General features: G+C 34.5%; 1 protein-coding gene across 1 annotated transcript in view; it reads left to right on the forward strand.

Annotated features, from left to right (window-relative positions):
- The window catches only part of LOC149412157 (uncharacterized), a 160,769-nt gene that overhangs the window by 14,898 nt on the left and 128,366 nt on the right, over positions 1-17,505 (forward strand). Inside the window, exon 2 of the mRNA XM_089646319.1 lies at positions 432-558. Coding sequence (XP_089502445.1) covers positions 432-558 — 127 coding nt within the window. The remainder of the gene's footprint in view (positions 1-431; positions 559-17,505) is intronic.

The following is a 17,505-nucleotide window of genomic DNA, read 5'->3' on the forward strand; positions in this document are numbered from 1 at the left end:
GTTGCCGCAACCAAAGTCTCTCCCGTGTAACTAAAATCTCTAATTTGCAGGCGCCCTTAGTTGTTAAAGGGCTAAATGCCACTTGCTTTTTGATTAGAATCTTCTTAAACGTAAAGAAAATTCAATTACAATAATGTTCTTCATAATTTTACCTTTTAATAAATGTCATTTAATTCGTGATTCAAACTTTTAACCTTAATGTCTGTTTCATGCACATGGTAAATAGGACCTTGTTGTTTCCAAAGGTACTATAGAATCTTTTCCTTCCTCCGTGTGTTAGATGTCACGTTGCTTGAAATGACATTAAACGGGTGTGTAGCCTTAATAGAATGCCACTAGCTTCAGACAGTCAAGGGCAGTTGGGACTCATGCGGTTAAAGAGGTCGCAAGTTTATTTATTTCATAATACGTCATATCATTCTATGTTCCAGATGACTATCTTAGACAACGTCATCATAGATTATTCTATCTTCCTGCCTGCAGAACTAACCTGCCAATGGTTCAGAAGTATATTGCTCCTGAACCAAATCTCCTCCGAGATTGATATATTTGGCGTCAGTGAGGAGAGATTCAGAAGGGAAATTCTTCTGATTCTTGAAAGAGTCTCTCCACATTGACGAGATCTTTCACCACTGCCTGAAATTTTTTTTGGTAATTCCAAATTACTTGAAATTTCTTTTTTATGTATAAATACTTGAAAACAATCTTTTGTAAAAAAATTATTTAACCTAATTTCTTATATGCATTAAACCCTAATTTGTGATTGTGTAAGAAATTAATAAATTAATATTATTATTATCATCAAAAAATTATTTAAAGATGTATTAGCGGCACGTTTCAGAGTGATTTGTATACTCAGTATCACCCTTGTGAGAGATCACCGTTCTTAATCGAAACATTATTTTAACTGGGAGGCGGGTATGGGTACCGCCGACCCGGGAACCATTCGTCAAGGTATGGCTAACCATAGGTCAACCCAAAGGGTTCACTTTGTTTGGTGACTTAGCAGGGGTGCCCGGGTACATGGGGTGAGGATTGTCTAGGTCTTGGTGTGACGAGTCGCATTTGGAGAGATTGGTCGAGGGAGATATTTTAACCTCTCCAGCAGGCCTCTCTCGACCCATCGCCTTGCACCGCAGTGGGAGGGATGAATTCAAACGTGCATCACTCCTGGATACAGTACCCCCAGATTCCTACCCACCGCTGTTCCTCTCCTTACTTTCAATGAAAAAACCTTCAAACAACATCCCCAAAGTTGAAATTGGCCCCTGTGTATAGGTAATGTTGACCAAATCTGAATAGCTAATAACTTTCGAATCTTTTTCTTCCCCATCTCCAACACTTCCCCACGATCTGCAGCCTCTGATAATATCTCAAGTGAGGAAGCAATAGTCTCACTGGCTCAGACAAGGGAAAAGTTAGGACTCTTGATTGTTCCATATAAAAAGAAAAACTAAACAAAAAATAAATGTCATTTGTCAGCCCTATTTCTTCCCCCCAAAAAGCTGTATGAACAATGGAACAGACTCGTGATTGAAACGTTTTTTAAAGGGAATTAGAATAACTCGATAACGCCCGGGCAAAATGGAAAACAAATTGCTCGGAAAAATTGTTGTTATTATTCGCTTTTGTGTTGTCCTCTCCGAGTTATTATGCTCTCGTTATGGGCTGATTATTCGGGCACATTATTTTTAAAGACTTATATTGTTGGGACGGGCGGGAGTGGAGGAGGAGGGGGGTAACTGGGAAATGGAAAAAAGGGGAGAAAATTAATAACATCATTATTTAAATAGAGAATGGCAGTAATAGGGGAGAGTACCCGTGAACTGGACACTTCTCAACTCTTTAAAATCTAACCAATCGTTTTCTAAATTAAAATGAAAATTACATTATTAAATCGCACTATGCATTGCGATAAGACTAAATAACATGAAAAAGTGGGATTTTTGAGACACTTTTTGATGTTGTTTGATTTCAGTTAATTTTCATAGAACGCAATTAAAACGAATTTTAAAAACTAAATCATTATATACCTGTAAGAAAATCTTTCATGTTAATAATAAAATTATGCTACGAATAATATATAATATTGTGTGAGCGGGTACTCGATTGAGTAGTTTCCCGTCGTTCGGCGTTAGAGTGTTGGCGTTAAAAATTGGATTTATTTGATGTAAAAAAGTGGAACCAATATTTTCGAATCCTGTTTTATCTAAATGGGAATAATACGAATTCCCGACACATCAGTTCAAATTTTGAAAAAGCAAATAAATTTTCTGTTAAATATACAGGGTTTTCCAATAAGAAGTGTTATTTTGAATAGCCCGCTATTTCGGTAGATGTTACTTTCAAAGCTGTTTTTTTTTTTTGACATTTGACAAGTAAAAACTACGCTATTAATAAAAATGGAACGATACAAGCTTCAAAAACGCATTATAATTATTAAAATTCACTTGAGTGAATCAAATGCAAATCATCTTGAGTGATGAGGCCCATTTCCACCTCGGTGGCTTCGTCAACAAGCAAAATTGTCGCATCTGGTGCTCGGAAAACCCAATAATTATTGTTGAAAAGCCTTTTCATTTTCAACGTGTGACTGTTTGGTGGGGTTTATGGTCCGGCGGAGTCATTGGACCTTACTTTTTCGAAAATGAGGCTGGAGCAACAGTTAGGGTGAATGGATTGCACTATCGAGAGATGATTAATGATTTTTTATAGCCGTAATTAAATGGTATTGATTTGGACAACGTTTGCTTTTAACAAGACGGCGCTAAGTGCCACACAAGCAACGAAACCATTGATCTTTTACGATTGAATATCAAAATAACACCTCTTATTGGAAAACGATGTATTTTATTATAGGCAGTTACTTTATCGCTCACTAAAAAAACTCGCCAATTTCATGATAAAATATTAGTCATTTAGAATATATCTAGAATACGTTTTCTTTTCCTAGTAATCATGACGGAATGCGAAAATATCAATATGTCAATTTCAATACCAATATTTGTATGAACATGTGGTTCGTTGTCCTCATAAAACATTCGTTTTTAACTGATTCTTTGTTAGGAACTCCGCCAATTCGTTCGTTAAAGGCCTACGGTTCTGTTTTTAACTGGAAAACGAATAATTTGACCAGATTCTTAACAAATTTACAATATTTTATATCAGTAATCTCTCTAGGGGGTTTTCTGAATTTTTTAAATAAAACTTATATTTTAATTAACTTAAATAATTATTAAAAAATATTATTGTATTAAATCTTATATATCTACACAAGACACAGAAAAATAAAAGGTTTACGGTCTCAACTGGGAAAGAAACTCAGGATCTCTGTCTTATTGGGACAACGTCGTCAACCACTCGACCATTGACCTCATTTTTATACCTACGCCAAATTTGTCGATTTCATATTTCAAATTCGGAATTAATTTTTTTGTCTTGCAACTAATTTTCCCAATATTTTAGGCAGCTATCTTTTTCAATGATCGCAAAGTTCAAAATAATTGGTTTGTAACCTAGATAGAGTCTCGGAAAATCATTAATATTATTATATAATTAATTTATTTTTTTAAATTTGAAAATGGCCTTGAAAGCCTAAACAGCTGTAACAATAACAAAAAATACTTGCAGAACCTAAAAGTTATTCAATTAAATTTGACGTCAATTAAATTTAAAAAAATAATGAAATTGAATTCTACGAATTAAACACAACAAAAATGAATAAATCATTTAATAACCTAGATAATTATTTGAAAATTGAATCTACCTTTGAACTAACTAACTGTTATGAAATATTGATATTTTATTAAAAATCTGGCTAAATTTAATTCGTTTTCCCGTTGTAAACGGGACTAGAGGCCTATAACGAATGATTTCATAAAATAATATTTCTCTGATGGTTTGTGAATAATGTTATGTCTCTATTGTTTATATCTCTATTATGATTTGATTTATATCTACTCTCCATGGCTATAAATGTTTTGTTTTGTATACATTTTTTAATTCATATTCCTTTCTTACAAATTTAAATAACTTATTCCATATTGTGCTGTCTCAGTAGAGGTAAAATCACAAGCAGGAAATCCATAATTTATTTTATTTTACTATATAATACTTATGTACAAACTGATTATATGTAAACTGTCGATTTCCCGAAAATGAACAAATAAATAAAAAACAATCTATCAGTTATGCACGAATATGTTATGATTATTTTCGTATCTCGTCCATTATATCTATTCGGATAAGGGCACCTGCGTGAACACGCGTTCAGATATATTCTTAATGACCAATATTTTAAAATAAATATGCAAAAAAAAATCATTCGAGGGACAGAAAATATTTTAAATCTTCCACGGAGCATACTTTTCCGCGCTTTTCCTGCAAATCTCTCGTGATAAATTCGTTTAGTGGATATTTTGAGAAGAATGGAAAACGAAAAGTGGAATTAAATAGGAGCGGAGAGAACTTTGAAGAGAATTAAGCGTAACAAAGTGAAAAGACGCGACCCGAAACGGCTTCTAATTGGTCATTAAATCCAATAATGACGATGTTTAGCACTAATTATTATTGTTGCCTGTGAATTAGAATGGAGGAAGATTTCTTGTGATGATGGACAAAGAGCGTGTGTTCTTATAAAATACACACTATACACAATTTATTGAGGTGGAAGGTGATACCAGTCCCCTCTTATGTTGAGTAAGAATATGCTGTTGAATTTACACGGTTAAATTACAGTGTTTACCCAATGGGTTAACACGCTGTGAAAAAAGTTTAAACAAATTAATTCATTCAAAAATCAAGTACAAAAAGATTTTGTAAGTACCTCTTTATTGTGTGTTTGGGCTGAAAATATTAAAATTTTAATAAATTATGGGAAAATGTGATAAGTATGTACATCATATCTGGACATTCACCAATTGGAACTTTGTCAATTCTTACATTCATCCATTGGAACTTTGTCTATTCAGACATTCATCCAATGGTACTTTGTCCATTCGGAAATTCATACATTGGAACTTTGTCCATTCAGACCTTCATCCAACGGTACTTTGTCCCTTCAGACATTCATCCAATGGTACTTTGTCCCTTCAGACATTCATCCAATGGTACTTTGTCCCTTCAGACATTCATCCAATGGTACTTTGTCTCTTCAGACATTCATCCAATGGTACTTTGTCCCTTCAGACATTCATCCAATGGTACTCTGTCCATTCGGACATTCATACATTGGAACTTTGTCCCTTCAGACATTCATCCAACGGTACTTTGTCCCTTCAGACATTCATCCAATGGTTCTTTGTCCCTTCAGACATTCATCCAATGGTACTCTGTCCATTCGGACAATCATACATTGGAACTTTGTCCATTCGAAAATTGATCCAATTGAATTTTATCCATTTGAACATTTTTTTCAGTTTTACTTTGTCCATTTCGACAGCAATTTTAACTCTATCTATTTGGATATACAATCCATTCGATTTTATTGATTATTAATTATTATCTAAATAATGTTTGTATTTTGACTTCACATTCGATTTCAGATTCAACCTATCCTACTCTAATGTCAATTTTAGAATAAATCGATAAGTTACTCCATATACATACAATTGAATATATTTTTCTCTTATATTCAATTTCTCCCTTGTTTTGAGTACACGGTAGTGGATGAACTACATATTGGGATGGAATGGGCGGTGGGAGGGGTAGGGGTTGATCAAACAGCAATTAGACGTTAATTACATAACAATCAAATCAAACATCACCCAAGCCTGGTACTAATAGAGCGGGAGGGTTGTTTTAAGCCACCCCCTGGTGGATTGAAACAGAATGTAGTTTAAATTAAATCCACAAATATTAGTGTAAATTGTTAATTAAACAAAAAATTGTTATAGAATTAAAATCATCATGATTAAACTCGTTGAAAAGTAGAACGTTCAACGGGCAGTCTTTTATGGTCATTATCATAAATCACTGCCCATTATCTGTTTAATGAAGATCTCCCCAAACTGCTTCCACTTTTATTAACGCTCTGAATGTTGTAGAAATGAGATTAGAGATAAGCCCTGAGGCGTATGTGTGGTAAAACCATGTATGATCTGTGAGAAATTCGTATATTCGCAAAGAATGCAAGGTTGATGTAAGCGTAATGAGCACGTTTAAATGGTTAGGGCATGTAGAGCGAATGAACGAAGAAAGGAATGTAAGGAGAATATATGACGCAAATGGGAACGGTAAAAGAAATCGGGAACGCCCGAAGAAAGACATGGCACAATCAAGTGAATCAGATACTTGAGTCAGGCCATGTGAAGAGTCAGAATAATGGAAGAGTATGTATGAGACGATGTATGAATGTGAATAAGGCAAGGAATGTGTGCCAAGACCGAATTGTCCTCTCTGCTTACCCCTGCTGTTTATTTTATTGATAGATCAGATTTAGAGGACTTAGTCATCTTCTTGTTCTTAAGCGCCGCTAAATGAAAAGATTTACATACCTATCTACCGGATATAATATAGACCGGTCGGTGGCTGAGTTGGCGTCGCGTCTGAGTCCCACCCAGGCGTAGTGTGTTCAATTATTCGGGTGGCTAAGTCCTCCATCACGACACAAGCAATATTTTTCAGTTACTGTGATGGTAGTAAGAGATTTTCAAATATTGTCAGGTTATTCGTAACCTGGATAGCTTGTGTTTCTTAAAAAAAAAATCTTAAAGGCCAAAAGAATAACCGTTATTAATTTTTGGGTTATAATGCCGTGTTGCGCTTCCTCCATCTATATCCAAAAAAATTCTCAGCATTACACTGTCCATTATCAAGGTACATGTGTAGATTGTGTCGAAGTGTGTGTTTAAGAAATGTATTTAGAAGTATAATATACCTTGTTGTGCACTTTAACCTACAGGGGAGGTATTTCAGTAAAATGATTAGTTAAATTAATTTGTTTTCGGTGTTGAATTTTGGTGTAGTTGTCGATATCTATTATTATTATTAATCTTCTAAATGTTTAGTTTTAGTCTTGTTTTTATTTTTTATTTAGTTTATGCACCACTGTGAAGTGAAGTTTTGGTTTTTGTCTAGTTCAAGTGTAGTTACGCTGAGTTTTTCTAAGCTGCAATATACCTTATAAAGAATAATCTCTGACAATTGACAAGGACATCAATATAGAAGAAGAAAATATGTATTCTGTGAAATGATAAATATTAAAATAATTAATTCTTCCTCGTAATAAGTATACACATAAAAAACTAGTTTTGAGACTGGGATTCGAACGCGGAATCTTTAAAAACTAACCGAGAAATTAGTATAGCTGCAAGGTTGTTTCAATAACTCACTGGCAATATGCAAACAGGCCCATGAAAATGTATGGATTTGTAGCGGTAAGCTACTGGAATGTTCGGGAACGTTCATCCGTGTTGAACGCATCGTATTGGAACCTACTAGCGAAATATCGTAGGTACTGCCCATCTACCTACTAGCTGGATTATTTTCGAAAATTTCGCGCCTATATAAACGGTAACGGCAAGGTACTTACACAGTCAGATAACATTAGATTAGCAGAGACAAGAGAGTGCTTGCTGCGAAAGTCTGCCGCTGACTCATCTTACAAGTGCGGAAAAATTGAGTTTCCTTATTAAATACTTTCATTTTTCAAGACGATTGAAAAATGTTAACATTGACCGAAAATTTTTTGTTAAGGTAAGTTTTTAACACTGTCCATTTTAAATGTATGACTTAATACGCGAATTTATATTATAATGCATTGAAAGTTGTTCGTGTGTACTCATTATAATGACACGTATTACTTGAAATAACATGAATGTGAATTATACATACAGAGCTACAGAGTTTCTAGTTATCAATACGAATTAATAATCCAAATGCCGATCCCATAACCAGACAATTCCAATTCAAACAGAATTGCAACATTATTAGTTTCTAACTAAATTCTAATACACTACTGTGGACAGGAGCGGATTGGAATAAAAGTGTGGCAAGAGCTCGAGTAGGGCTTGTAATTAGCTGTAATTTACGGCACCTTCCCAATCTGTAAATTGTGTTCAGGGGATGGGAGATTAAAACGAGTGTCTGCACAATTTATTTATTTTATTCGTGATGACAAATTTTATAATTTATGCAGAGCGCGGTGACGGTGGCAGAAAGAAGGTAGTACTGGCCGTTGAATCGAACGCTAAAACGGGAGTGAAGATTCCTCTTGTCATGCTCGCTTGCGTATAGCAGCGGATTAATTCGCGTTAGTATTTCCACATGTGGGGGGAAATAAAGTAGTCCTTCAAAAGTATTAATAGAAATTACAAATTATTTTGGTTCTCAGTTGAACAAGACAGAAACAAAAAAAAAACGTATTAACTGATTAATGTTTCAAAATGGAGAATATTAATTACTTATTTATTTACGCCCTTAGAGCTTGTACACATATAAGTGTTATTGTTATTAACAATTCAGAGGACAGTACAGGTAGCGCCGCCCCGAGAACGAGTGATTCGCTACGTTTGGTGACTTAACAGGGGTGTTAAGGTACCTGGGGTGAAGTTTGTCCAGGTTTGGTTATCCCGTACTCTATGTATTAATAAAAAATGCAAAATGGCTTGATAAATAAAAACTAACTCGATTATTTTCTCGCTCACAACCAATACGGCATCCCTATTACGTACCTAGGCAAATTATAAATCAACCAATCCAGATCCAGCTGGCCAGCTCCCCGCTACCTACCCAATGGTGTACCACTGACGGCCTATAAAAGTGAGGGCACGGCCTTGAACCAAGCTGAGATCCTGAATCGAGGTGTCGTCCCTTTCACTGAGGTTTTAAAGAAATCCTAGGCTGAATACCTGATACTGATAGCGAGATGTAGTGTCTCTTTCAGTGAGGTTGAAGAGTGTCTAGAGGAATTCTATATCTTTCGTACATAGTCGGAGATAGCGTGCCGTGTCACCTTTTCCGTGACTAATGTTCGTAAGCAGAACAGAAATCCTGTAAAAATACTTATTTTATTAAGTATTCCAGTAGTTTAATGACTTAAATAAACCCAGTACCAACTGACCAGTCCCGTCCTGCCTCCCTTCCAATGGCAAACTTCATCATCCTAACATCGGACCATAAATGCCACCGAGTTAGCGAATTAATCACGGTTTGCGGACATTTGTTGGTCGGTAGGGAGCCACCCGCTCCACCCCATGCCACCCCCTAACATCCCCACCCGCACCAATCCAACCCCACCCGTCAAACACAAAACAAGATGGCCGAGCGGGAATTGCAACCCTTGAGTGTTTGACGTTCGTCCCGAAATGGTCAATTAAAAACTTGGATAAAATTATTATTCTTTTTTCCGTAAAAAATAGATAAGAGAAAAACATAGGGACTAATAAATGTCACATATGTCTTTCATAATACACTGCGTCATTATTTAGGAATAGCTGAAGTCACCGGCGTTGAAAGGGCTTTCCAGCAGATGAATTTATGTATTAGTAAGTTCCTCTCGTCCTACAATGAGTTTTGTAACTCAACGGGATTGTTCTAGCAAGAAATAAAAATAATAAAAAAGAGTACTGTTTTGAAATAAGATGTGAACAGTAATTTGAAAAAAATACGTGTTACAGAGTTTTTACAAAAAATTCAGAATTAAAAACTTTTTTTTTTCCCCAACCGTTTGGAGTCAGTGACATCCTCAATTGAGGTATTTATTGGGAGGTGGTAGAGTGGAAGAGACGGATATTGGAAAGGAAGGCGTTATATGTACCTGGCTATTCAGATCTGGTCACCAAATACGGCTTTTTTTGTTCTTTTTTATTTTAAATCGTACAAGTCGACCAACTGCTCACAACCGACTGGAGCCAGTGAGACTATGGCATCTCCAATAGGGGTATGTTGTGAGGCTTAATGTACCCGGGAGGAGATAGGGAAGAGGAAGGTGAGAAAGAACCTGACTATTCAGATATGATCACCAAACACGGCCAAAATCATTTCAAGCAACGTTTCAACTTTAATGTACCCGAAAACTAAAAACTGTTTTAAAGGTAGTGAAAAACGCTCTCAATTTTTTTATTAGTAATAAATATATAATAAAGCGAACATATTGACTCAACGGGTATTAGGTGTTTGTCCCCAAACACAAAAAAAATTAGCCTGAGTGGTTAATTATTATCGAACTTCGCGGGTTGCCAAAAAAATGATCAGCCAAATCCATGTATGTCTATGTGGACGTCTATTCAAAAAAAAAAATTGCACACCCTGCTTGTTTTACTGTACTTACTATACGGCTGCAGGCCTCCCAGCTTCCCGGTACACTCTATCAAATCGGGATAGAATGTTTGTCGAGAGATAATAATGGCATGCTATTTCAACGTATCAACGTTAATGAGCATGAATATCCAATATACATAGGTAACTAGTTATACGTAACATCGGTGTTAGGCAATTTCGGAAAAATTGGCCGATAGATTTGGTAATTTCGTTATTAGTTATTGTATGTTAGTAAATTCAATTTAAACAAGAGACATGTTTCTCTGTCTTGAAAATAACTACCTACCGATAGAGTTTTTGAAAATTGAATAAAATAAAAACACATAATTTCTTGCATAAATCAAAGGTGGCTTGTGTTAAGAGGAACATACAAATCTTTAATTTGGATTCGAGGACAAAATACTTTTCCAAAATGAAAAATGATTTATTTTAATTAAAATGTATGGCAAATGTCTATTAAATATATGTGCTACTTGATTTATTAATGTTTTAAATTATAAAATACGGGTCGTTAGAAAATCCAATTTTTCATGATTTTAGTGGCAACTTTAGCATTTGTTTGTGAGGATAAATATTTTATTAAATATGATTAAATATAAAACAAAACATTAACATGATTAAAAATAACATTTTTATGGGCGAAAACTTCCAAAAGACCGATTAACATTAAAACACAAATTTGTCATATCCGAAAATATGATTTTTTTTTTAATTTGAAATTTTTTATTCTATTTTACGCTATATTTGAACGGTAGGTAGGGGAAGATAATTTTTTTAATAATTATAATAAACTCACAAAAACTGTCAAAATTGCTTCGAAAATCACGTGAATTTGATTTTTTTAATGCTCTATACACCACAATTCAAAACACAAATAAATAAAATAGCTCATATCCTTACTAAATATTTTCCATTTCTTTGGATAAAAAAGTCAATTTATAAGTGCCAAAATGTAATATAACTACGTTTACCTACCTGTAACTTTTTTAGTGCCACGTGTAAGCTCACTTTAATGGTGTACCCAGTTCTAAGGTCATATTGTACATGGTAATTTGTTTGAAGTTTTTTTAGAACGTTCGTTTTTTTAAGTAATTTTTGTAAACCTGCAAAATATGCCAGAGATAAATTATTAAGCAAAATAATAGAAGATAAACATAACATTAAAAAAGAAAAATGTATGGTGTAAAACCATACAGAAGAAAAAACATAACGTTATTATTTGTTAGGTTGCAACATTTTATCTATATTCTTCCTTCCCGTATCCATAATTCATATCTTAATACTTCTTTGTTAGGTTGCAACATTTTATCTATATTCTTCGTTCCCGTGTCAATAATTCACATCTTACTACTTATTTGTAAGGTTGCAACATTTTATTTATATTCTTCGTTCCCGTGTCAATAATTCACATCTTACTACTTCTTTGTTAGGTTTAAACATTTTATCTATATTCTTCGTTCCCGTGTCAATAATTCACATCTTACTACTTATTTGTAAGGTTGCAACATTTTATTTATATTCTTCGTTCCCGTGTCAATAATTCACATCTGACTACTTCTTTGTTAGGTTGCAACATTTTATCTATATTCTTCGTTCCCGTGTCAATAATTCACATCTTACTACTTCTTTGTTAGGTTTAAACATTTTATCTATATTCTTCGTTCCCGTGTCAATAATTCACATCTTACTACTTATTTGTAAGGTTGCAACATTTTATTTATATTCTTCGTTCCCGTGTCAATAATTCACATCTGACTACTTCTTTGTTAGGTTGCAACATTTTATCTATATTCTTCGTTCCCGTGTCAATAATTCACATCTGACTACTTCTTTGTTAGGTTGCAACATTTTATCTATATTCTTCGTTCCCATGTCAATAATTCACATCTTACTACTTCTTTGTTAGGTTTAAACATTTTATCTATATTCTTCGTTCCCGTGTCAATAATTCACATCTTACTACTTATTTGTAAGGTTGCAACATTTTATTTATATTCTTCGTTCCCGTGTCAATAATTCACATCTTACTACTTCTTTGTTAGGTTTAAACATTTTATCTATATTCTTCGTTCCCGTGTCAATAATTCACATCTTACTACTTATTTGTAAGGTTGCAACATTTTATTTATATTCTTCGTTCCCGTGTCAATAATTCACATCTGACTACTTCTTTGTTAGGTTGCAACATTTTATCTATATTCTTCGTTCCCGTGTCAATAATTCACATCTGACTACTTCTTTGTTAGGTTGCAACATTTTATCTATATTCTTCGTTCCCGTGTCAATAATTCACATCTGACTACTTCTTTGTTAGGTTGCAACATTTTATCTATATTCTTCCTTCCCGTATCCATAATCCATGTACTTCTGTTGAAGTCGGTTTTTTAAATGGTTTTTATTGTAAGAGGGAGGGTATTAAATAGTTTTTCTCATGCAATGTATTTGTTTTTATACTGTTTATGGTAATAATCAAAAACATATATAATTATATAAATAATGCCGTTTCAACAAAACGTTATTTATAAAAATATTTAAGACTGACATCTATGTATGTATTAAATTGCACGACCTGGCGACCCGGTACATAAAAGTTATGGGAGTTTTTTTTACAGGTTTTCTCGTCATTTCTCGTCCCGTGTATGTGTATCTTATGTTTGTAGTGTTAATTTTAAATAAGGTACTTTAAAAATGATTCATATTATAAACTATCTGGTTAGATTACGTATATTTTGAAACTATAAAATGATAGACAATAAATCAAATGACACCTCCATAGTTAAGATTGTTCACAAGTTTGTTTTGTTTCTACACACTACATAATATTCCGATAGAACCGCGTTACGTGGCGTAATAACTGATTTTCCCCGCAACGAAGCGAAGTTCCGCGTCAGCCGATATAATAATAGGTAACGAACTTAGCTAAACTTGTATGGCTAGCTGGCGCCATCTAGCGGCAAACTGCCAAGTTATGCTAGTTCAATTAACTAAAGTAACCGTTAAACTGGTTTAAGTTAGCGAACTGTGGACCGACTTGTATTGGCGGAGCTGTCAGCTTAAGGGAAATATTGTTGTGCGGATCGAACGCGAAATAAAATAGGGGGGGCGCGTTTGGGTACCGTCGCCCCGCGAACCATTTATTAAATAACCAACACCCCTACCATAGGTACCCCGAGTCTTTATCTACGTTTGGTGATTTAGCAGGGGTGCCCGGGTTCATCGGGTGAAGTGAGTTCATGATGCGCCTGCCCACCAATTGCGTTGCGTGCCGGATCGGGAGAGGATGGTTTGGAGAGACTCTTTGACCTCTCCAACTGGTTTCTCGACCAATCGACTTGCGCCGCAGTGGGAGGGATATATTCATATGTCCATCACTCCTGTACACTAGGGTGTATCGATTTTTAACTTTTTTTTGTTTTCAAATTCCAAGTTGAAAAAAAATTGCTACTATGTACCACAACTTACCACAAAAAGTTTTGGATTTTTAAAAAAATGTTTAGGTCTCCCGCACAAGTCCTAAAGTTTTAATTTTTTTCAAAAAATATCAAAAATTTTTTATATTTAAAAAAATAAAACTTAGAATAAACACAAAAGTTACGATTTTATTTTTTTAAATTTAAAAAAATTTTGATATTTTTTGAAAAAAATTAAAACTTTAGGCCTTGTGCGGGAGACCTAAACATTTTTTTAAAAATCCAAAACTTTTTGTTGTAAGTAGTGGTACCTAGTAGCAACTTTTTTTCGACTTGGAATTTGAAAACAAAAAAAAGTTAAAAATCGATACACCCTACTGTACACACTGATGCCTAGATTTCTATCCACACCTCATACCTCTACCTTTCCAGAACTTCCTCTCCCTAAAAAGAATCTCCACACAGCATCACCAAATATGACATAGGCCCTGAGGAAAGTTGTTTTTTTCGGGGCCTTCTTTGTGCAACTTGCATCCTTACCAAGCAAGCCATAATAATAATAACAAGTCACCTTTTGATATCGTCCAGTAGAAGCATGTAGTATGTTTGTCGATTGTGCTGAATATTAGACCGCATGCGACATGATGGATGGCGGGTGGAGGGTGGAGGGTGGCGGGTGGCAGGTGGTCGGTGGCCGGTGGACGCTCACCAAACTGAGGTAGGCTCTGGCGGATTACTAGTTACCAGCGGGGAGAAGGTTCTATTGGGGGAAAGGCTTTATTGCGGGGAGGAGGGTGGGACCATGGAAATGCGAAGGCTTGCTTATAAATTGTTAACTAATTGCTAATAACGGTTGTTATAGTAAACTATAGCAGGATAGATACACCTTAAACTATGGCTTGATTTAAATGGATCAGCTCATTATTTACATAGGTATAAACTTGTTTGGAACAGTCATTGTGAATTCTTTACCAGGGATATTATTTTCTCAGGGCCTCCAGTGTGCCCTCAGGTCTTTTGCACATTGACCGTTATATTTCCTAGTGATAAAAAATTGGATAATTTGTATGTATTTGCGCTTCTCACTAAAATTTAAATAAATTGTATATTTTTGAACTAAAAACTGTTTAAAAAAGATTTTGAAATTTGATTTTTTATTTGTTTTTTTGTTAGAAATAAACATATGGTTTTTGAAAAATTCAAATTTTGAGTGCAAACATAAAAACGTTTTAAAAATGGCTAACCGTACGTTGTTTCGTCTAACCTCTGCACTAAAATTATGGATACAAAAAAATAACTTTTAACATATAAATATATTATAAAAATTATTTCCACCTAACTTAAAATTAATTTTTTTTTTCATTGCGGTGAGAACTTTGGTTTCATAGAGTTGAACATTTTAATTCTTCTGAAGTTAACTTCTAGATTTGAATATAAAGCTTGATTTTTTTTCTTTCTGTTGGGAAATGAATTAGATAAGAGTTTCACAGATGCACTCATAGAGGACAGTGCAAAGAGCTTGCATGGAAGTCCGCAAGATGGCAGCTAGTAGCCAGTAGTCGCCAGGGCCAGTTAGAATGCTTCCAGACAAACTTGGTGTTTTCAGATCTCATTTAGCCAGCTCCTAGTTAGGTTAGGTTAGGTTAGGTTAGGTTAGGTTAGGTTAGGTTAGGTTAGGTTAGGTTAGGTTAGGTTAGGTTAGGTTAGGGAGACAAAATTATTTCAAAGAGATCTTCCGAGCTGTTCCGAAAAACGAACAAATTGACTCTGTTGGTAATAGCTGTTTGTTCGCGAAACCGAACAAAATATCCCGAGGGGTTAACGTAAAAAAAACAACAGTCTAAAAGAAGGTAGTTCAGCTTAGTAGTTGCATTTTGTAACATGTCCACCACAACTACGAGTTGTACAGAATAAGGGTAGTTTTACCGAAGGGTGGAAATGTCCAGACAGCGGGCTGCGGGAGTGGAGAGGGGGGAGGAATGGCGGTGGGGTAATCGAATAAGACCTTCCCTTTATCCGCTGTAATAATTGTCCAATCGTCCGACGGTGATTTGGTGGTCAGATTCAGAAGATGTCGGAGTCAAGTGTTATAATTGAGATTCTGATGGACTCGATTAGTGTTGATCAATGAAGTTTGTATTTCGCCTGGGGTCAAGTTTTTACGAGTACCAGACTTTGAAATTCGAAACAATATTTCTTTAAGGCATGTATATCGTTTTATTATGTAAGTAATTAAATATAAATAAACATATTATTGAAAAATGTTTTACTAGTAGTTCTCTGAATAGAAAACCTCGCGTCCAATAAAACTACAAAATTCCACAGAAATCATAAGATTTGTAAGTAGGTAACTTAATACCAGAATACTTAATAATTATAAACTATTCTGTTGTATATCCAACCTAATTTATAAGGAATGTAACAGTAAGTGTAAAAAACTGCTTTATATCACTCAAATACTTTGTCGATTTTTTATGAACATCAAATTTGTTGAAAGAACACAACAAACGCGTGCAACTAGAATTGGCTCTACATTTAATTTTCTGGCGGTACATAATAAAACTTCTTTTGGTCATAGAAACTATTTATATCAGGCACCACTTATGTTTAATCTTCTTCCAAATCATATTAAATCTTCCAATTCCTTAGTTAATTTAAAAAAGTTAATTAAGATGTTTGTATTGACACACGATTGTCATAATATTTTTTCATCCTTGTCCTTTCTTAAGTAATAAGATTTTATACGTCCCATTTGCTAAAAAACTGAATGTCACCCTAGCTGTCTTTATTGTCGACTTATTTCTTCTTGGTTACAATGATTAATAAGTAGTTATGGTTTAAATATTGTTACAATACACTGTCAAACTACCCATCTGGTAACTCATCAAATACATCTGTTATTTTTTTTTAAATATTTTGTATTTTTATGTAGTATTAATTTATTTATGGTTCACTCAAATGTAAATTGTTAACCTCCATGCAGGTTTAATTATAGTGAATTTGATTTTTATGAGAAAAATGATTTATGTATAGTGTGACGCAACAAATCAATATATTATAAGTATCTTTAAAAAAATTAAAAAAGGAATTTTACAATTTGTCCAAAAGAAACATCAGTACCCCAAGGTCAATTCATTTTTTGACATTCTCCAGGCAGGAAGGTGTAGGTATCAGTATAAATCAGGTATTATACTGATTTGACAGCTCGTCAAAGGATTCACGCTCATGCGAGCTCTGCGGAACGAAAAGGAACCATCGAACCAGAAACGGAACTCAGAAACTAATAAAAACCGGACTTCTTCCAGTGGTAATTTTATGCTGCAAAAGAAATTGGCAAATCTCTATGTACGAAATGTGGGATATCCCAAGTGATTGAAGCACATTATTTATGTATTTATGTGTGAACTGGTCTCTGATTAGTTGGTTAATAATTTTCGTAATCAGTACTACGAAAGATCTACGATGTCCTGCATTCATAGATAGGTGTGAGCGGTAAAGTATTTGGGGTCGCGCGGTTTCGTCCCGTTACAAATTCTTTTTAATGAATTTACAAACGTCATACACCAAGGTCTTTCGAAATATTTGATGGTACCTATGTATATTAGGGTAAATCATTTTTTGTGGAAATTCAATATTTCAATTCTCTAATAGACACGCATATTCCACAACAAATCTTAAATTTATAACTTTATTAAAAAAAAATTTGAACATGTTTTACAGTGAGGAACTAGCGTCATTGATCCCTTCGGCACCGGTGCGTAGTCGGGATACACGCCAAACGCGCGCCCAACATTTGTACACAGTTGACATTTGTCACATGAGAACGGGTCGCTTC

Source organism: Hesperophylax consimilis, chromosome 24 (genome assembly GCF_061612785.1).
Source record: "Hesperophylax consimilis isolate HC1 chromosome 24, BYU_Hcon_1.0, whole genome shotgun sequence".
NCBI lineage: Eukaryota > Metazoa > Arthropoda > Insecta > Trichoptera > Limnephilidae > Hesperophylax > Hesperophylax consimilis.